This window comes from Trachurus trachurus, assembly GCF_905171665.1.
Source record: "Trachurus trachurus genome assembly, chromosome: 11".
Lineage (NCBI taxonomy): Eukaryota > Metazoa > Chordata > Actinopteri > Carangiformes > Carangidae > Trachurus > Trachurus trachurus.
The window spans coordinates 19797727-19816149 of record NC_139904.1 but is presented as its reverse complement, the minus strand read 5'-3'; the positions used below and the strand labels follow the sequence as shown (position 1 = coordinate 19816149).

Here is an 18423-nt window from a genome sequence, read left to right as displayed (position 1 = left end):
GGAAATCATTAGACAAACGACCCGAGGATGCATTTAAACGGAAAAAAAAGAAGAAAAAGGAGACGGGGAAGAATAAAACATCCAAACATCCTCAAACAGAAACAAATTATTCCAGGTTAGAAATCATTTCATAGTATGTGAACTCAATTTTCGGCCGAGCAGCCACCAGACATGAGTGTAGCATCCGTGGAGCCTGTGCCTTTCATCTTGTCCCTCTTCCCGAGCCAGATGTTCATTTATGCCTGACCTATCAGGAAGCTAGCCAAATCGACAGGTCTGTGCTGTGCTACCACGTACCTACTGTACCTGGGACCAAAGGACAAAAACAGGTTGTCTTCCAAAAACTCTCTGAAACCTCAGCAATCACTGCAGAACAGAGCGAGTGGTGCTCCTGCTGCCTCGGGGAGATAAACCTAGTGTCAACAACATGCCAAGCCACCTCGACGCCTGTAGGCTAGTGATGTTCTGTTGAAAACCTTCACAGCGACACGGCCGTCTTTGATGTTCTTGTGAAGTCCTGTAGTACTGCTGTTTTAAAAGACAGAAGGGGCCAGTTTTCTCCCCCTTTGCACCCCTATCCCTCCAGTGTAGATAGATGGGAAATCAGGCCACATAACTGGGTGATCTTCCACAGAGTCCGCCCAGTGTACCTTTCTGAAAAAAACAGGAAGCACACCAATCACCCCCTCCTTTGATTTCTGCATCAGGCAAAGAGAGTGAAAACCTCAAAATGGCAGCCGTGAGTTCAGCTCTTATGAGAGATCTCCTTATACTGACGGCTGAGAATCCAAGAGGGACCGCCCCCATGTCTTTGGAAAGGTAAAGGAGGGGTCTCCGTTCTATAATCCACTGTCAACTCAGTCAAACAGGCTGCGGATGACTTCTAGCATTGGCAGATCAGGTCCTTCCTCTCTCAGAAGACAGTGTGGACTTGTGGATGCTCTGAAACTGTGAACTGGAGCCAGAACATTGAGTTCCTAACGACCACAGCTCTTCTCCTATAGGACGAGTTGGGCTGGATCCAAGTCCACCCAGACAACCAGGCAGGCACAGTCTTTTCAGTGTTTACTGCTGAAAAATACCGTGTTCCACTGACGCCCAGCTGGCAATGTTGGTTTCTCTGTATTGTTCCACTCGCCCAGTAATAAGCCTTCAGATTTAGTCCAACTGACTTTCACCATACCGTAGAGTTAACAATGCTGTCAGAGCAGGTTAGTCCTGAGAGACCCTGCCTGAGCTGACTTTAAAGGAGACATACTATGCCCCTTTTCCACAAATTAAAATAGTTCCCAGGTGTCTTAAAGACGTATCTGTAACATGCTTTTGGTCAAAATACCCCAAGGATCAAACATCACAGCTCTTTTCATCCGTTCAAAACAGCCCTGTTCAGAACGGCTGGTTTCAGAGCCTGTCCCTTTAAATGCAAATGAGCCACTGCTTGCCCCGCCCCACCCTTTTTACTGGTACAAGGTAAGTGGTATTATGTAAATTTGAAAACTAGTTACATCATTGCCAGGCAACCACATGGATTTCAACTCAGGGAGCCTGAAAATTACATTTCATTTTGTCAATTCTTACATTTTGGGGGCCGAAAGGCAAGACAAACACCCAAAAGAGCCTTCAAAAAGTGATATTTCCATAAAATGTCCCCTTTAACTTGGAACAAAGACATGAGACCACCCTGCCCTTCCCAACTTTGAGAGGATGCTAGCTGCGTTGCACAACAACTTACGGTAATCCATTAGATAAACTTTTCTCCAATACAAAACCTTCATGTGAAACAAGATCTATAGCGATCTATTAGCGCTCCGATAACCAACTCCTGGAAGCTTGGATATGTCAATAGCGTCTTGTACTAAAAACTATTTTTCCATGATGCATTCAGGGACACTGCGCCTGACTGTACAACAGATACAAGTCTATTTAAAAGACATTTTCAATTACCCTAGTCCATACATAATAATGAAATTGGTCTCCAAGTTTTCAGGAAACCAAGATCTGCTTTTTGGTGACAGTGTTAAAACAGCCTGCGTACATGACAGGTCAATGATAAAGTCCCAGAATCCAAACAGTCTGAATACTTCACATCAGGTTCCAGACCCTTGTGTAAAACTGAGGAGAGTCCATCAACTCCAGAGGCTTTGCTGCTGAACATTTTATCTAGAGGAGCCAAGCTTCTTCATCTATATTGGATCAGTCGTTGTTGTCCTATTTTGAAACTTGAGATGCTTCATCACATCATTTTCTCTCACTTTTCTCTCAAGCTTAAAGAAAAAAGAAGCCGGAGCATTGATGTCTTTTATGGTAGAAATCCAGGTTTAATTAAAGCTCCCTTTGCTTCTTCGTGTGAAAAACCTACCTAGAGCTTTTCTCCCATTCTCCTATAGCTCCTGCTATTGCCGTCATTCCCTGTGACTGTTTCATCTTCTAATATGTTCATTTCTTTCTCCAGTTATTCAGCACTAATTCTCTCTAAGGCTACTGTGGGTTTTTTGTTCGGCTGACAGAAAATTCTAATTTGTGTTTTTCCAACCTCCCACCACTGAGGTAAGTTTTCAAAATCTTCCTGTCTCAGCCTCCAGAAGGCAGAAGAAGAACTGACGGGAATCCTTATCATGGATTTCCCACACACAGAAATGCCAGTAGAGATAGCGCTGGAAAAATGTGCCATTATCAAAAAGGATGATCTGAAAATCCAACAGGCGAACCTGTGAATTTAAAAGATCTGTTTTTGTATGTTTCTTTGAGATAACACTGGACAGATTTGAGGCTAATGGTGAATGAAGCCTCCAGCCCAGTCCTAACTATTTTTACTGAGCTGCTACTGAACTCTTCCTCAAAGGACCAGCGCCAGGATCGTGAGCACTGTGCACATTTACAAAAAACAAAGGCCACGTCTGAATGTCTTGTCTGAGCAATTTGTCCTCTGCCCTGTGTGAATCCTTTGTTGAATGGAGGTTGCAAGAACAGAAACCTATGCACGGATGTTGGTGCCATGTTGGGAAAAGTATGGACCTGTCCTGCTCATTCCCCACGCTACCTCATTATCTGCGGAGCTATACGTCTCCTGTTAAGACCACTCTATGTTTTCAGTTCAGCTCGGCTCAGCCAGCCACCTCATCCTGCCCTTCATTTATATTTCAGCTTCCATCCCACAAACTTTGCATGAAGAAGGGAAAGGAAGAAAAATAAGTAAAGACAATAACACCTTTCCAAGAAAAAGATACCTTTCATATGGCAGCCATTTTTATTTTTATGTATTTGGAGAATTCATTCAATGTTTTCTTTTCAGAATCTCCTTAAAACAAACGTGCTTTGCTTTGTTTATCTTCATATCCAACCAATTTCTAAATGTTCTCACTGTGTTGACGAACCTGCCTACATTAGAGGAGAAATATAATAGCATTTCCTGTCTGCCATAAGGAAATGATTAATCTCCTTCAAGGAGTATGATATGCATCATCCTCTGATATAATAACAGTGACAAACTATCATCCTCAAACATATCCTCATCTTCAGTTTCAGCTTACTCACTGTGTGACTCCGTGTTAGAGAGATCTGAACCTGCGCCTCAGCTGTCTGACTGATCTGTCCACTGGACTGCATCCAGCCTGCACCTCAGCAGCATCCACATCACTGTCATTAACATTACAACAATCTTGCTCGGTTGTTTTCTGTCTCTCTGCAGCGGGCTGCGGGTCACTGATTTTGGTGCTTAGGTATCTCCTGCTGATCGCTGGATCACCACACTCCAAACTGAAGCCATTTCCATGCCTCTCCAAAAGAATGACACCTCTGGAGTTTGCTCTGGATTGTTTGAATACATTAAACACCAGCGTCTTCACAGCCGAGATGAGTTGCCTGGAGACGACGCGTGAACTCTCTGGACCGTGTCGGTGAAGCAGCTCCCTCAGGATAAAATGGGGAACCATGACATGGTAATACACATTAACGGCACAAACAATGGCCAAACTGTAAATGATCTGAACTAAGCAGCACCAGCGCCGGGTCTTTCTCTACCAAAGACTTCACCGCCAAGAGTCGTAAGTGATGTTTTCATACAGACGGGGAGAACATGTTCAACAGTGTACTGAGCTGCTGCCACTACTGTGACCTCATGTCTGACAGACAGGGGAGGTGAATCCTCCCCAGGGGGGAGGGATGCTGTGGTTTACAACAATACCCACAAATCTACATGTTTTACAGCCACGAAAAAAGAGCCACAGACGAATAAATCAAACTACTCCTACCTATCACTAAAGAGAGGAGGGGAAGAGAGAGGAGAGGAGAGGAGAGGAGTTAGGCAGTGCTGCTGCTGCTGAGAGATTCATTTTCTTCTTAAATCTCATAATAGTATTATACCACCTTTCATTTTGTTATAGCAGTGAGGCTCCCTGAGTTGAAAGAGAAACAAATTGAATTTACAGGCACAAAGACATGAAAGCTGACAGAGGTGCTGGAGAGGATATCGAAATATGGACTTGAACAATGCAGCTGCTGTAAAACATATCAGACGCCACAAAATGCCACTTTTTGAAGCTGCGGCGGCACAAAATGCACATCCGTCTGTTGAGAACGAGCCTTTTTTCCCGTCGCAATCAGACAGCTCTGTATCACGGTTTCGAGATAAAACAATTTGCCGGGCCCCCGTTTCCACCACAGGGGGTGCCTCCACTGCACTCCCCTGCTCTGAATTGTAATTTATTGTGAGCGTGCTCGCTACTAGCGCAGTGCCTGAACCGAGGGCAGCCCTCAATGAGTCATGCTTAATAAGGAGAGCCGCGCTCAGGCTTCACCAGCCAGATCAGAAAATCAGCCTGAATTACACCAACGTGATTTACGTTAAGTAGGTAATTCCTACACACGCAGACAGCAAACGTAGACGTACACGCACACAACTAACTACCGGTTTGCGTGTGATCGTCTAATCTGTGTGGACTGTAATCTGATTAGAGCGAATGGGATCTGAAGGAATCGAGCGCTTCGTTGCTTCTTGTTTGCAAGGGTGTGTCTGTGTTTAAAGGTGTTTTAAATAAATCTGTACTAAAACCTGTCTGTCAAGCCAAATGGCACGACTGAAACGCGTGATTACGTGTGTGTGTGCACGGACACAGTGTTGGTGCATGTGAGTCTGGTGGATTCAACGACCATAACCAGAGGCCGGGCCACAGAGGGAGGGGGTGGGGTGGGGTGGGCGGGGTCTTCAAGGTCAGCAGATTGAAACCGAGCAGCTGTCGAGCTTGAAAGAACCAGGGCATGAATGTGTAACCTCACACACTCTGTAACACCCCCCGTCCACACAAACACACACACACACACCCATCCTTGTAATGCTATCTTTGTGAGGACACTCATTGACATAATGTATTCCCTAGCCCCTTACCCTAACCTTAACCATCCAAAACAAATGCCTAACCTTAATCATTACTCTTAACCTAATTATAACCCAAGTCTTAACCCTCAAACAGCCCTTGGAAAAAGTGAGGACCGGCCAAAATGTCCTCACTTCCCAAATATGTCCTCACTCTGTTGGTTAAAAACTTGTTCCAGTCCTCGCAACGTAGTAAGTACAAGAACACACACACACACACACACACACACTTACATCCTGAGCCGGAGCCTGAGTAGAGGTCCTCATCGTCATAGAAATCGTCTCTCGCCGAGCCTTCGTCATCGTTGGGCCACGTCTGTCCCTGTTGGAGACACGGAGGCGGGAGGAGGAGGGTGAGGAGGGGGATGGGTGGGGTGAGGAGGGGGGGTACAGATAACAGAGATTAGAGTTATTCATCATGAATGACTGGGCTGTTTGTCATTTCATCTGAAAGACAAACCACTTTGGCAGATTACATGCGCACACACGTGCACACCACTGTCTGAGCGGAGCTGCGGGCCGCATTACGGTGGTCAGGCCAACATCTGCCTGTCTGTCTGACTCCGTGGAGGAGCATAGTTAATGAGTGGATCTAAAGCCGGGATTTTGGCAGGGGAACATCAAAGCCTTTAAGGAGAGAGGGGTTTCATTTAGTCTTATGTGTCAGCTGCAAGTGATGCTCAGACTGTAAAGCAGCGCAGCAGCGGTGGAAAGCTGTTAACTTTTGAACCCGGGCTGGAACGATCTTTTTCATTATTGATTTACAGCGTAATAACTTTTTTGGAACTCTGATTAATTGTTTAGTCTATAAAATCTTCCAATTTGCATTCACAGGCGTCCGAACCTTAAAGATATTCATTTCGCGATCACAAAAGCAGCAAATAACTCACATATGAGATCAATCAATTAATCTGTTGTCAAACTGTCAGGCAGTTAATCGCCCAGTAGTTAAGATATTTGAGTCTGGACCAAGGTCTCATCATTTCCATTCATGGGTCTGTAAGGCTAAAGAGGCTGAAAACACACTGTGATGTCTGGAAATTGTTGTTTCGCTCCACCTGCAGTGCAAAACATTTTTAAATTCACAACAATAGAAATTCCTCACATCTGAGAAGGTGGGAAAAGCGAATGTTTTGCTTTTGCTTAAATCTGTCATCACTATTGTTGCAGCTAAATCGTTTCGGGGCTGTTGTGTGGAGAACGTCACAGCCTCTTTTGAAAGGCCGCTGCTGTATATTTGAGTTTTACAGCGGCGCTCTGACAGCTCTTGGCCTCTAATAATACTCTCTGTAACTGTCTCTCATGGATCTCTTCACCACATCCTCTCTGCTCATCACTCCGCTCTAATCCAGGGGTCTGTTTCGTGCACGTCCACGCGGGGGAAAGTGCGAGCATGGTCGGCGACCCTCCGTCAGGGTCAGGTTAGGAGAGATTAGTTGTGGATCGTTTGGGGGGTGGGTGGGTTGAACCTCTGAGGAGGAATGACCTCGAGCCTCCGGTCACTTTGGCGCTGATCCCTCCCTCTCCCCTTTCTCTTCATTCATCTCTCCCTGGCTCTTAACCTCAATCCCACATCCCTGCGATGTTTAAACACACACTTTAGCACTCAGCGGCTTTAGCCATCACACAAGGTCAACTGATACCGTTACCAGATGCATGCACTTAGGAGACACCACTCATACTGCTGCGCAATGATAAAAACTACACCACACGGCGCAGATTGTTTCAAACTGTTACCGTGGCTCCATTCATTTCAGCCATGTAGGTACTCTGTGTGGTGAAATGTGCTCTGGTCTGGATTCACTACTTCAAACAAATACTATGCACTGTGTGCTCATTTCTAAATACTTGAAGCACTTGATTATACACTTCTACTCCACTACATTACACATGGAAATGCTCCATGTTCCACTCACTTAAACCCACCTCTACCAGGTACATCACCTTTACACGTCAGGACAGCAGTGACGAGACCTAAAATTATCTAATTTATAGTATTTAACACTTTTAATCAGTACTTTTCCTGTTGGTACCTGGAAACAAACATTATACCATATAGGTTAGGGTACACCTTTCTCAAATGTATTGCACTTGACCTGGTCTTTTTAGATGTGGAAACTGTGTTTTTGTATTGTCTCTGTGTTGTCTATTTGTGCCATTCTATGTATCAGGTTTTCCCTTGTATAGTAGTTTGTGGTCTGTGTTTTCTGTGTATTTTTATATGTTATATGTTGGGACTGCAGATGGAAATTAGCTGTGAGCTAAATCTGGTGCAACCATCTCTTCGTTTTCTGCAAATGATTAATGTCATTGCATACTGTCCCTTAATAAACTAAACAAACAAATGTACTTACTAGAATCTTGACTGTGCTTACACATGACATACTTTTCATCATACTATTCTACAGTAACAGTAGAAAATGTTCAATGCAGCGTGTTATACAGTATATTCTGAGTGTGGTGTTGCTCCATTTACTTGAATACAGGATCTGATTGCTTATTACTGCACTTTGTTTCTGGATTTAGCCGTACAGTGATTCGGTGCCAAAAAAACAAAGGGCTGCGTTTTGCCCCCAGGTGTTGGGAACAGTCAGTCCACTGCTCAAAATGTGACCAAAGCAAACCTATCTCCTCAGAAATCTTAAGCCCATCCTGAGGCCCTGCAGAGCTAGCTTCTGTGATGCTAATTGCACACACATACACACACATGCACACACATACAAACACAAGCTCCTCCCCGGCTCCAGACAGAGGAAACCTGATGCCTTTAAAAGCCAATAAAAGCATAATGGAATCTAGAAACCCGAGCATCTCGGTCCATCACGTCTCAGCGTGAGGTGGAGCTGAAACGCTATATGTACCTCCAGAAAATGAAATTGACTTCAAGATGTTTGGAGCCTCGACACACACAGAGTATATGGGCTCCACAAAGTGGCAGGCCGAGAGTATGTGTGCTTCACGCTTCGACTGTAAATGTGTGTGAGAAAGAGAAGGAGAGTGTGTGTGTGTGTGTGTGTGTGTCTGTGTGCGAGAGTGTGTGTGTGTGTGTGTGTGTGTGTGTGTGTGTCTGTGAAGGTCTGGCGATCCAAAACCCTGAAAGTGCCGAAAAGTACTGAAAAGACGCTTCAGTGTGTGAACATGGTGCAAATGTGTGTGCGTGCGTGTATGTGTGCGTGTGTGCTGTATTCCAAGGATAGGGTTTACAATGAAGGCCGTTGCTATGGGCAACCTTTGCCTTTCACAGAAATTCCCGTCTCCAAGTGAGAAGCTACCAGACACACACACACATACACGAACACACACACAAAAGTGCTAACTACATTAGCAAAGGTGTTATGTAACACCAAATAAACAACCTAAAAATCCACATCAAAACAGTTTGCCCCCCTCCCCATGTGCTGTCCCTCCCAGCCTGCCCCCTCCTCTGGATTCACTAGCTCTGTGCCACTGTATCCCCCCGTTCTCGCCCCATTTTCCTTTCATCTTAAACTCCACTTCTTATCTCGAGGCAAGCCCACTAAATTCAGCGTGACTCGGAAAAACACACACACATACTTAAATAAACACACACCCCACCCCCAAGGCGGCACCAGAGCCCCCCCACCCCACCCCAGGGGCCCCTTTTACAAGTCCCCGACACACAACAACCTCCAGGACCCCACTGTATCTGCAGTGGGAGCTGCTAGTCTGCTGTTTGTCTATTTTCAGTGGCGTGTACTATGTGTGTGCGTACACTATGTGTGTGCATCATCTATTTTTACCCTAACCTTTACAGTAACAGACGTATATAATCGCCTTGTGCGCCTCGACATGTTTTATTTATGACACAATATTATAAGTGTGATTTCATGGTATGGCGGACAGTGGTGCGTCACTGTGTGTAATTACAGTGTGTGTGTCTGAGTGGGTCTAATCACAGGTTTTGTTTGTGGTGTGTGTGTACATGCGCACACAAATATCCCTTAGACCTATCTGTGTGTGTGTATGTTCGGGTGTGTGTGTGTTTTATATGATTTTAGGGAAGTTGAGTAGGGCCAGCTCTGCATTTTGCCTCCATTTCAAGATCTATAAACAGCTGTACTTTCAGTCTGCGCCACATTGCTAACTAACCACAATGAGACGCAACGAGCTCTCCTCCACCGCACGTATAACCCGGGGCCAAAATCATCTGTATGTTGCCCTCAATTTCCCTCCACCACTGCATTTCGTTCCCATTTCTTATAAAAGGAAACTGTAAGATGACAGCCATATTCCGCTGGATCTGCGCGGTGAATGCAATCCTGGTTTCTGGCAACGCATGAAGCGGTGCCATTGTAAGACATACGCTGCCAGTTGGAGTCATTCTAAAACAATCTGGGAGCGTGGAATATATAATTATGGATACTTGTGTAAAAAGAGAAGGGGAAAACATTACACTGACGAGCAAGAGAAAGCTTAAAGAATTGGTTTTTGTTTGCTTTGTCAGAGTGTGAGATTACTCCAACACAGGTGTGTCCTCCGAGGGGTGACTCAGGTAGAAACCTGATCCCAAGCTGACATCAGGCTTTGCACTATACGTTTTATCCGATACATTACAGCTGCTGTGTGCACGAGTGTGTGTGTGAGCCAGGATTTTATACCTGAGCTGACAATGCTGCGGTTTCACAGATATTAATATTCCACAGGAGATGATTTGTTCCAGATTTTAATTTAGGATCAGACTGAAAAAAAAAAAAAAAAAAAAACAAGATCATAAGTGTGTGAGCGTCTGATATTAAAGCAGCAACCCTGCAGCACCCTCGCAGTGAGAAGGTCTGTGTGTGTGTGTGTGTGTGTGTGTGTGTGGGTAGGCTATATGGCAATTACCAGCATCAGTGTGGGAAAGATAAAGACCATATGAGTGTGTGTGTGTTTTATAGGAACAATGGGTGTATGCCGTTCACTAAGATGCAGGAAGTCAGATAACAATAGGAAGTAGAGGTAGTTATATAGACACAGTGAATCGCCAAACAACACACACAGAGACACACACAGAGAGACACACACAGTGCTGGTGGAGGAGCAGCTGGCAGATGTGTGTGATCCGAGGATGACTTTTGGTTGTTTAGTTCAGGCTAGTTGGACAGATAGAGAGCTTCATTGTGATTGACTTCAAATGCATTCCTCAGTAACCCGAGAGGCTGCGGCTGCTGATGCACAATGCCTGGAGTACACACACACACACACACGCACACGCACACGCACGTCGCACGCACACACTTTAAGCTCCTGATACAGTAGATGTAATGCTTCTCTGCTTCGGAGGAAATAATCGCTAATTGTGCTTTTTAATATGTGAGATCTTATCAGGGCGAATGTTCTCGACTGCGGCAGACCGGCAGTATCTCTGAGCTCCCAAACTGTGAGCGACCGTTTGAATTCTCCCTCTGCTTTCTGGCACCGTCTGTGAGTCCCACTCCTCTGTCTGTCAGTCTGCCTGTCCCTCCGTTTACTGCATCCGCAGAGCTGAAGGAGAACCAGGGACACAAACACAACCCAACACTCTGCCGTCACCTCCATTTTCTTATGCCACAGTTAATTTAGTGTGTTAACACTACAAACCTTTTGATTAGTAATCCCTTTAAATGAAGCACTGTCTCTGGATGTATGTGTCTATATGTTGTGAGCGATTTCATTAAACCTCTAATTGTTTCATTTTTATTTTTGGTGGCTCCCCTTCAGCTCACGACTGGATATATACACAAAACGGCAATCTAATTGGATTTAGGGCGTCTAGCTAACCCTGCCAATTGCATAAAATCACACTTTATCGTTAGCTGGTGGGTTGTAGAAGCTGGCAAAGATTTTTGAGAAAAAAAATCATAGAAGGAGGTGTGCGCTTGGATTTGAGATTTGACTTGGCAAAAACTTTGTTTTGCATTTCCAGAGAGCTCTGCTCTCTGATGCTGCCACTGCTAAATGCGACAAAGCATCTTAATGTTGTCGTAATATTCACTTGCGTTTGTTTGGTCTTAAACTGCCAACACTCAGCTCCGTATTGCACTATATAAGCCCAGCACAGTTTTTAGCGATCCAATAAAAAGTGAGGGATTTGATTTGATTTCATTTGTGACTTAAACCCTCACATAAATATTCTGTTTCCCTCAGAAGCACATCACACGACTTAAGATAAAGAAGCTCCAACTTCCATTTCACTATGACTTTAATAATAACAACACAGTCGCATTTCTCAGGAAAAGAAAGACACAGTTCATGTACAAATGTTTGTCCTCCCTCCAAATCCACTTAACATCTTGCCATCGGTCAGATTAACCTCAACGCCACTGTGTCATATACAACTGTCTGTTGAGCCTCCTCTTGGTTCTTCAGGTGAACCATCCAATAATACACTGGTGGTGCATGGAAACACTTCACATTGCTTTTGTCTCTATGCAACAACACTGAGCTGTGTATCCATCACCCAGTTCACCTCCTCCTGCGTGTGGATGGTGCAGGTTACTCTCGGTGTGTTAATGGTCATTACCGGTTTGTATTTCAGGCTCCGTGTAGACAGTGCGTCTCTGAACTGCCAACAACGAGCCGTCTCCCCGGGCTAAATGTCTATCATTGCGACTGGTTGTTTTAAACCTCCGTGTGGGTGTCCTGTCTGAGTTGAAGTGGCTGGACGCCGAATCTGTCAACGGCGCCAACACATCATGACAGTTGTGACTTAAAAAAAAACAATAATAATCATCAAGCAGACATTTGAGAGGCAGATCAAGGCCGGCGTGAGGTAAAGTGATCTTCACGGGCCACGTTTTCCACCTCCCTGCAGTTTAATTCACTGTAGGTGGAGCACCCACGCTTTGTAAACTAGCTGCTGATTCACGGCTGTCTGCTCCTCTCCACAGCCGTCTGACCGGCTCCGATAAGGGCCGCCGAGTTTGAGCCGTGCTGCGCCGCTGACAGAGGCGGACTGTTAATAGCTCTCTACCTGGAAAGGGGTCACAACACTTGGCACATGCTCCCGCTCGCTTTTTTGCACACTTGCGGGAAACGCTGCAAGGCCGTTTGCCGTTTGCGCAGTTCCACGCCCCGATATCTTTACTATAATCGGGCGTGAGTGACCCTGTGAGTGGTGACCTCTAATCTCCCTCCATCTTCCGCTTTTATGCCTCGCCTCACTCTCCACCCTGCACTTCCTCCCGTACCAGCTGGGCAGGTTGGACGGCAGCCAGGCTGGACGCTAACACACTTATAGTCAGACAAGGAGACGTGAGAGAGATAGAGGGCAGTGTGTGTGTGTGTGTGTGTGTGTGTGTGTGTGTGTGTGTGTGTGTTAGTTCATGTGTGTCTGAGTGGGTTACCAGGTGATGGCCTGGTTAAGACACCTGCCACCTTCAGCAGAGATTAGCACAGAAAGCCTCTGTGCAGTCGCACTCTTCACACACTTGATGACACCTTAAACACACACACACACACACACACACAAACAGACAAACAGACACACAGACCGGTCGGATGTCGAGACAGTATCTTTTAGCACTGACGTCATGTGTGCACTGTGAACCTTCAGACAGCTAACACCTGCACGCTGCAGCCAAGGGGGTCATAGAAATCCTGTCTCTGTCTGCTCAGGTGATTTAAAGCCCCACAGTTACACACACCTTTGTTCGCAGACACAAGAAACAGACACTGGGGCCCCTGGGCTCAGACATATGAAGAGGCCCCTCTGCTCACTAGATTACCCTTATACATTATACATATTTTTACAGTGTATCTTAGAGGTGAATCTTAACTCTGAACTTCTGTTGTTGGTTTAAAACGATTCTGTTTATGTTTGGGATGAAGACGGCGCCTCAGAAGCGTGTAGTGCAAAATCTGAAAAAAAGAAAAAAAAAAAAAAAGAAAATCTAAATCTGTGTGAATATGTAATGTAAAAGTTTTCCATCTCAGCCAAGCATGAATAAAACTTTTGTGATATTCAAATCCGCACTGTTTTTTCTAATGCACAAGCTACAAACGCATAAAAACAGATGAATAGAAATGAGGTTTACTCACACAGAAGCTGCTCTAAACACTATAGTACGCAAAGAAAACATAGTGAGCCATTCAGGGAGAAGCCTGCTAAGTAGGAAAAGGAAATGAAACCTCTACATCTGATGACTTGGATATTAAAGGGGTCACGATACAAAAATGTGACCGGGACATCGGGCCATTTTTCACTTAGCTTCCCATAAACCACTTCGAAACTTCAAACGGAGGCTCTTTTTACGAGCCAAAGGGGTCAAATCATAGTTTCATCCTAATGTTTCCTCCAAGCTAATTCTTGATGTTTGAAGCCAAACTATACGAACTGAGATGACATGAGGTAAGATTTCACAATCAGGGTTTGTTCTCTACCGTCACACAATAACAATGCAAGAATTTTTCCACACAATAAAACGCTGTCAAACCTTACATCAGCCACGCTCATTCTGTGGCTCGAAACTGTTCAGCATCCATCAAAATGATTCCCCAGCTATATTATTAATACATACATTTACTGTCAAGGATGTAATGTCTGTAATGAATGTCTCCTCCTGTGAAATGATCACTATTTGCAGCCCCTCAGGCCTCTTTTTTTTGGCAGCGAGCCTAGTAAAGTAGCTCCGAATTTTAAAGTTAAATCATCATTTAGTGTCAGGAGAATCTGTACAGTAGCAGCTGCAGCAGGGGTTCATCAGTGAGCATCGTTTTTGCTTTTGCGAAAAAGGATCCTGCTGAGTAATTTTACACTGATTAGATGTTAAAAAGACGGGGAAGTGGTTTTGGGTTTGGGTGTCTTGGATAAAAATCAGGCTACATGGGGATTAATAGAAAAAGTATACTGGATGTCGATGTTCAGGCTTATTTGAGGTTTAGAATAAAAAATTAAAGTCAAACATTCATAGCTGCTTGTGTTATTTTTAAATATGTAATAATCTTAAACTGCTATTCGACGCCAAAAGGATCCTTGTGGACATGATGCTTAAAGTAGTGCTGAGTGGGAAGGTAGAAATACTGATTTAGTCCCTTGCCAAACACATTTCTGATCTCCTCCTGCATGTTTGTCTCAGTTTTTTTCACACACGAGTGCTCCCCATGACCGATGAATGTGAACCGTCGAGCGAAACACTGTAAACATGCTCATGTGCCACAGCCAGGAAATGAGTGAAACACTCCCTCTGATGTTTTTTAGTCTCTTTTCTGCTGATCAAATTCCCGATTGCGCTGCAGTAGCTGATCCAAATCGCAGCCACGCCGGTCGTATTAATTCCCCCGTACAAAACCTGTGGGAGGATGGCGTTACATTGGCTCTTGTTTGTTATTCCAGCCCCACTCCGGCCCCTAAAGCCGTCTCACAGCAGCTACCAAACCACGGCTGAAAAAAGCATCCAAGCACTAATATTACCTTTCTAATATTAACTTTCTCCACTGAGTTATAGGGACAAAGATGATCCAAGTGATGAATGCCCTTATGGGGAGCCCTGATTTCGCTAAATATGGTACAATGAATGGCTTGGTCAGAGAAATGCAGGGAGAGAACAGGTGCACAGTGGAGGAATAAAAAAAAAATCATGCATCTGGATCAGTGAAAGGAGATTTAAATCCATTTTCATGCACAAAGTCTTTCAATATAGTATCTGTCACTAAACAATAGACTCTGGATGGGGTGACGGTAATGTACAGTGTACCTTCAATGGAGCATTACTTCATATCAGTCACTACACAGCTTTTGCTTCTTTGTTAGCTTCACGATTAATCCTCATTAGGTGGAAGGCCCCCTGCCCTCCTTGTTTTATGCAATTGATTATGGAAGTCTGCCAACTGAGAAACTGAGGTTCGCTTTAAATTAATCACTTAAAAAATACAAGAGAAAATGCCTTCCCCTCATCAATCAGCCGTGGCGTTATGTCAGTCAGAAGCACAGATGCTGACCTCTTTCTAGCAACGTATACATTTGTCTTTTCTCCTTTTCAGTGATCCCCTGTCTTTATACTGTAGGCCTGTGGTTTTCATTGTTAGTGGCGGCGTCAGGGTCCATTTCTGTGCAGGATTCAGGTTGCCAGGCTATAAGCAGATGGGAATTCACAGGAAGTGATTCAGGCATCTGATTTTATTTACCGGTAATTGGTCACTATAGCCCGAAAGCACCTGAACCAAAAACTGTATCATGTTACTGTGAATGTAAACCCAGTAGAAGCCACCGAGACCAAAACATTAGTAAATAAAAGATGCCCAAGTAAGCTAACCAGGGCCGTTGCTAGGAATTCTGGGCCCCCTGAAAGAATACTAAAGTGGGCCCCTGCCCCCTGACTTTTCCACTTTTTTTCTTAGGCTACGTATTCTTAGGCTATATATGTATTTATATTATTTTTTATTTAGCCTACTTTGTTTTGATGCTAATGCAGCATTACTATGAGTATTAGTCAGGGTCTCATGCAGAATAATTCAGTCATACAAAGATTAGACTACTGGGGTTTTTGTAGGCCCTACTGGGCGCTGGGCACCAAGAATTATCATCACCTTTCTCCCCTATACAACGGCCCTGAAGCTAACTGTTCTGATGGGTCCACAAGTCGCTGATTATGGTCATGGCAGACTAAGGTCTCAAATATGTGACCAAGTGCCTCTGATGTTTCCTCTAACGCCGACCATCCTGACTCTCTCTGCTCTGGCACCAACCAGTTTGCATTAGAACAGCAGCTGTTTGTTACAAGCTAACAAACAACAGAAATAACTGACTACACTGCTGACAAACCATGTCCACCTACTGCTAAGAGTGGTGCTGATGGTGGGCGGGGCAAAAGGTTTGATACAGTGCAAACATACAGTGCTTTCTTTTTACATTTTATTTGAGGGAAAACAATGTTATATAAAGTTTTAATCAAAGCAGAATATTTTTTAAATGGTTAAAAACATGTCTGAAGAATAAATCAAGCAAAAACACTGAAGTATGCTTGTTGTTTGTTTGACATTTTAGGATAGAAAGGACTGTCAATACTGAAAAGAGGCCTGTGTGTGTGTGTCTCTGCGGTGTGATCAGCTGACCGGGGCTGAAAGTGCAGCAACCCCGAGCCCCTGGGAGGCAGAGTGTGTTCAACCTGTAATGTCTCCACTTCCCCCACAAAACGAGCAGCTGACACCGAGACGTGCCACAGACTCGGTACAGGTCACATGACTGTGTAGTGACACATCAGCTGGCCTGAGACCGTGTAATGGACTGGAGCTGTGAGACCACCACACACACACACACACACACACACACACACACACAAATGCATAGATCCTCTCATCTCTTGGCCCGAGTAGAGACGAGCAGTGTGACGGGAGGATGGGATGATAGAGACAGAGATGTATATCTGGATGTAGGACCCAGCTGTTACACTAATCTGACAATCCAGCAGGATTAGAGACCACATCTGAGGACTGGCGCACACACACACACACACACACACACACATACACACAAAAGGCCTCTCTGCGTGGAATCCTCCTCCATTATAGATGACCTTATGAAACATGCATCTCTGAGAGTGTGTGTGTGTGTGTGTGTGTGTGTGTGTGTGTGTGTGTGTGTGTCACTGTCCTGCTGCCAGAAATGCCTTGAGATTCTGACACAAGTGCTGCTCCCACACTTAACAATACGCTGCCGTGCATTTGTGTGCTTACGAGGATTTGTGTGTGCGTGTGTGCGTGTGTTGGTGAGAGTAGCGATGTTTAGTAGGGAAACGTTGCAGTGAGCAGTTAATGCTGCTGGTTGGCTGGTGGGTCAATGACTGCGTTTTTGTGGCTACTTCCATGAAGTGGTGGAGAGAGAGAGAGAGAGAGAGAGAGGGAGAGAGGAGAAGGAGCGAGGCTGAATGCAGATTTATGTGTGTGCGTGTCAGAGTGTGTGTGTGTGTATGTGTGTGTTGGTGTATGTGTGTGATTATAGCCTGGCTCAATGGGCCTATTTCTGCAGGGCCAGTGGGAGGGCGTGGCGCCTGTGGCTGGAACTTTTCTCGTGTTTCTAAGGAACTTTTCAAAGGGGCTCAGAAATGTGGCTGCGTGTGAGAGAGAGCACCCCGCGGACCATGATGCCTTTGTGTAGCAGAGAGCCAGAGAGGGGGGCACTCAAAAACGGTAATCAATGGTCTCCTCTCAGCCCCAATTCGAAAACCTTAACACACACACACACGGAAATATGCACACACAAACAGACGATGATGAGAATCACATTTCTGCTCATATACAGTGATGTGAGTCACAAGGCAGCATCGTGTAATTACAGCCTGTGTAATCAGGCTAATGACAGTCATGCGACTGTGCAGACGCCAAGGATGAATGACAAGGAGAGGGACAAAAATCAATGCATAAAAAGGCAGAGTTTTGGAGAGGAAAGGTACAAATGGATAATACTTAAAAAGGAGGGGAGGGGGAAAAATCTGTGAGGGATGGGGGGATGATGGACCCAGAGGCGGGGAGGGTGGAGAACAAGAGAGAAGTGTTTTTGTCTTTGATGCAGGGGAGAAAAATCCAATCAGCCTTGTGTAATTCAATCTGGGATGGAAAGAAGCAACCCTTTCGATTGTGTGTGTGTGTGTGTGCAGAGGGCGTGATGTGTATTATTATTATACCATACCCACACACAGAGGAGGTAAACAAATTGCTGCTCCGGGGGCATCCCGAGCAGCTGACCTTGCTACGCTCTCCTGGCTCGCTCCCATTGGTCGACTGACTTTGGCGAAGGTGCAGTGAGTCTGGAGCCTCAGAGCCGTTTCCAGCCAATGACTGCAGGCCAAGAGACTGCCGGCGCGGCCAGATAGTCGATTGATTCTCGCCCTATCATAACAGCCCCTGATATCGAACACTAATTACGAAGGTTGTGAGATCTGGCGACGGACTGGAGTCTAAGAGCAGCATATGGTCCGTGTCTTAATGGGCTGAACAGACAAGATGTTTGTGACCTAATAAGATATTTATCATGAGTTACTGATTACCGCTAACGAATCACTGTCAGAAGACTCCGGATGCTCTTGAGCCAACATGAGAAACGTAGGAGGAATGTGACATTTGGTTGATTCTGTTTT

General features: G+C 45.0%; 1 protein-coding gene across 1 annotated transcript in view; it reads right to left on the bottom strand.

Moving 5' to 3' along the window:
* Positions 1 to 18423, bottom strand: part of sdc3 (syndecan 3) — a 44134-nt gene that overhangs the window by 8772 nt on the left and 16939 nt on the right. The window contains exon 2 of the mRNA XM_083981846.1: positions 5606 to 5693. Within this exon, the coding sequence (XP_083837972.1) occupies positions 5606 to 5693 (88 nt within the window). The remainder of the gene's footprint in view (positions 1 to 5605; positions 5694 to 18423) is intronic.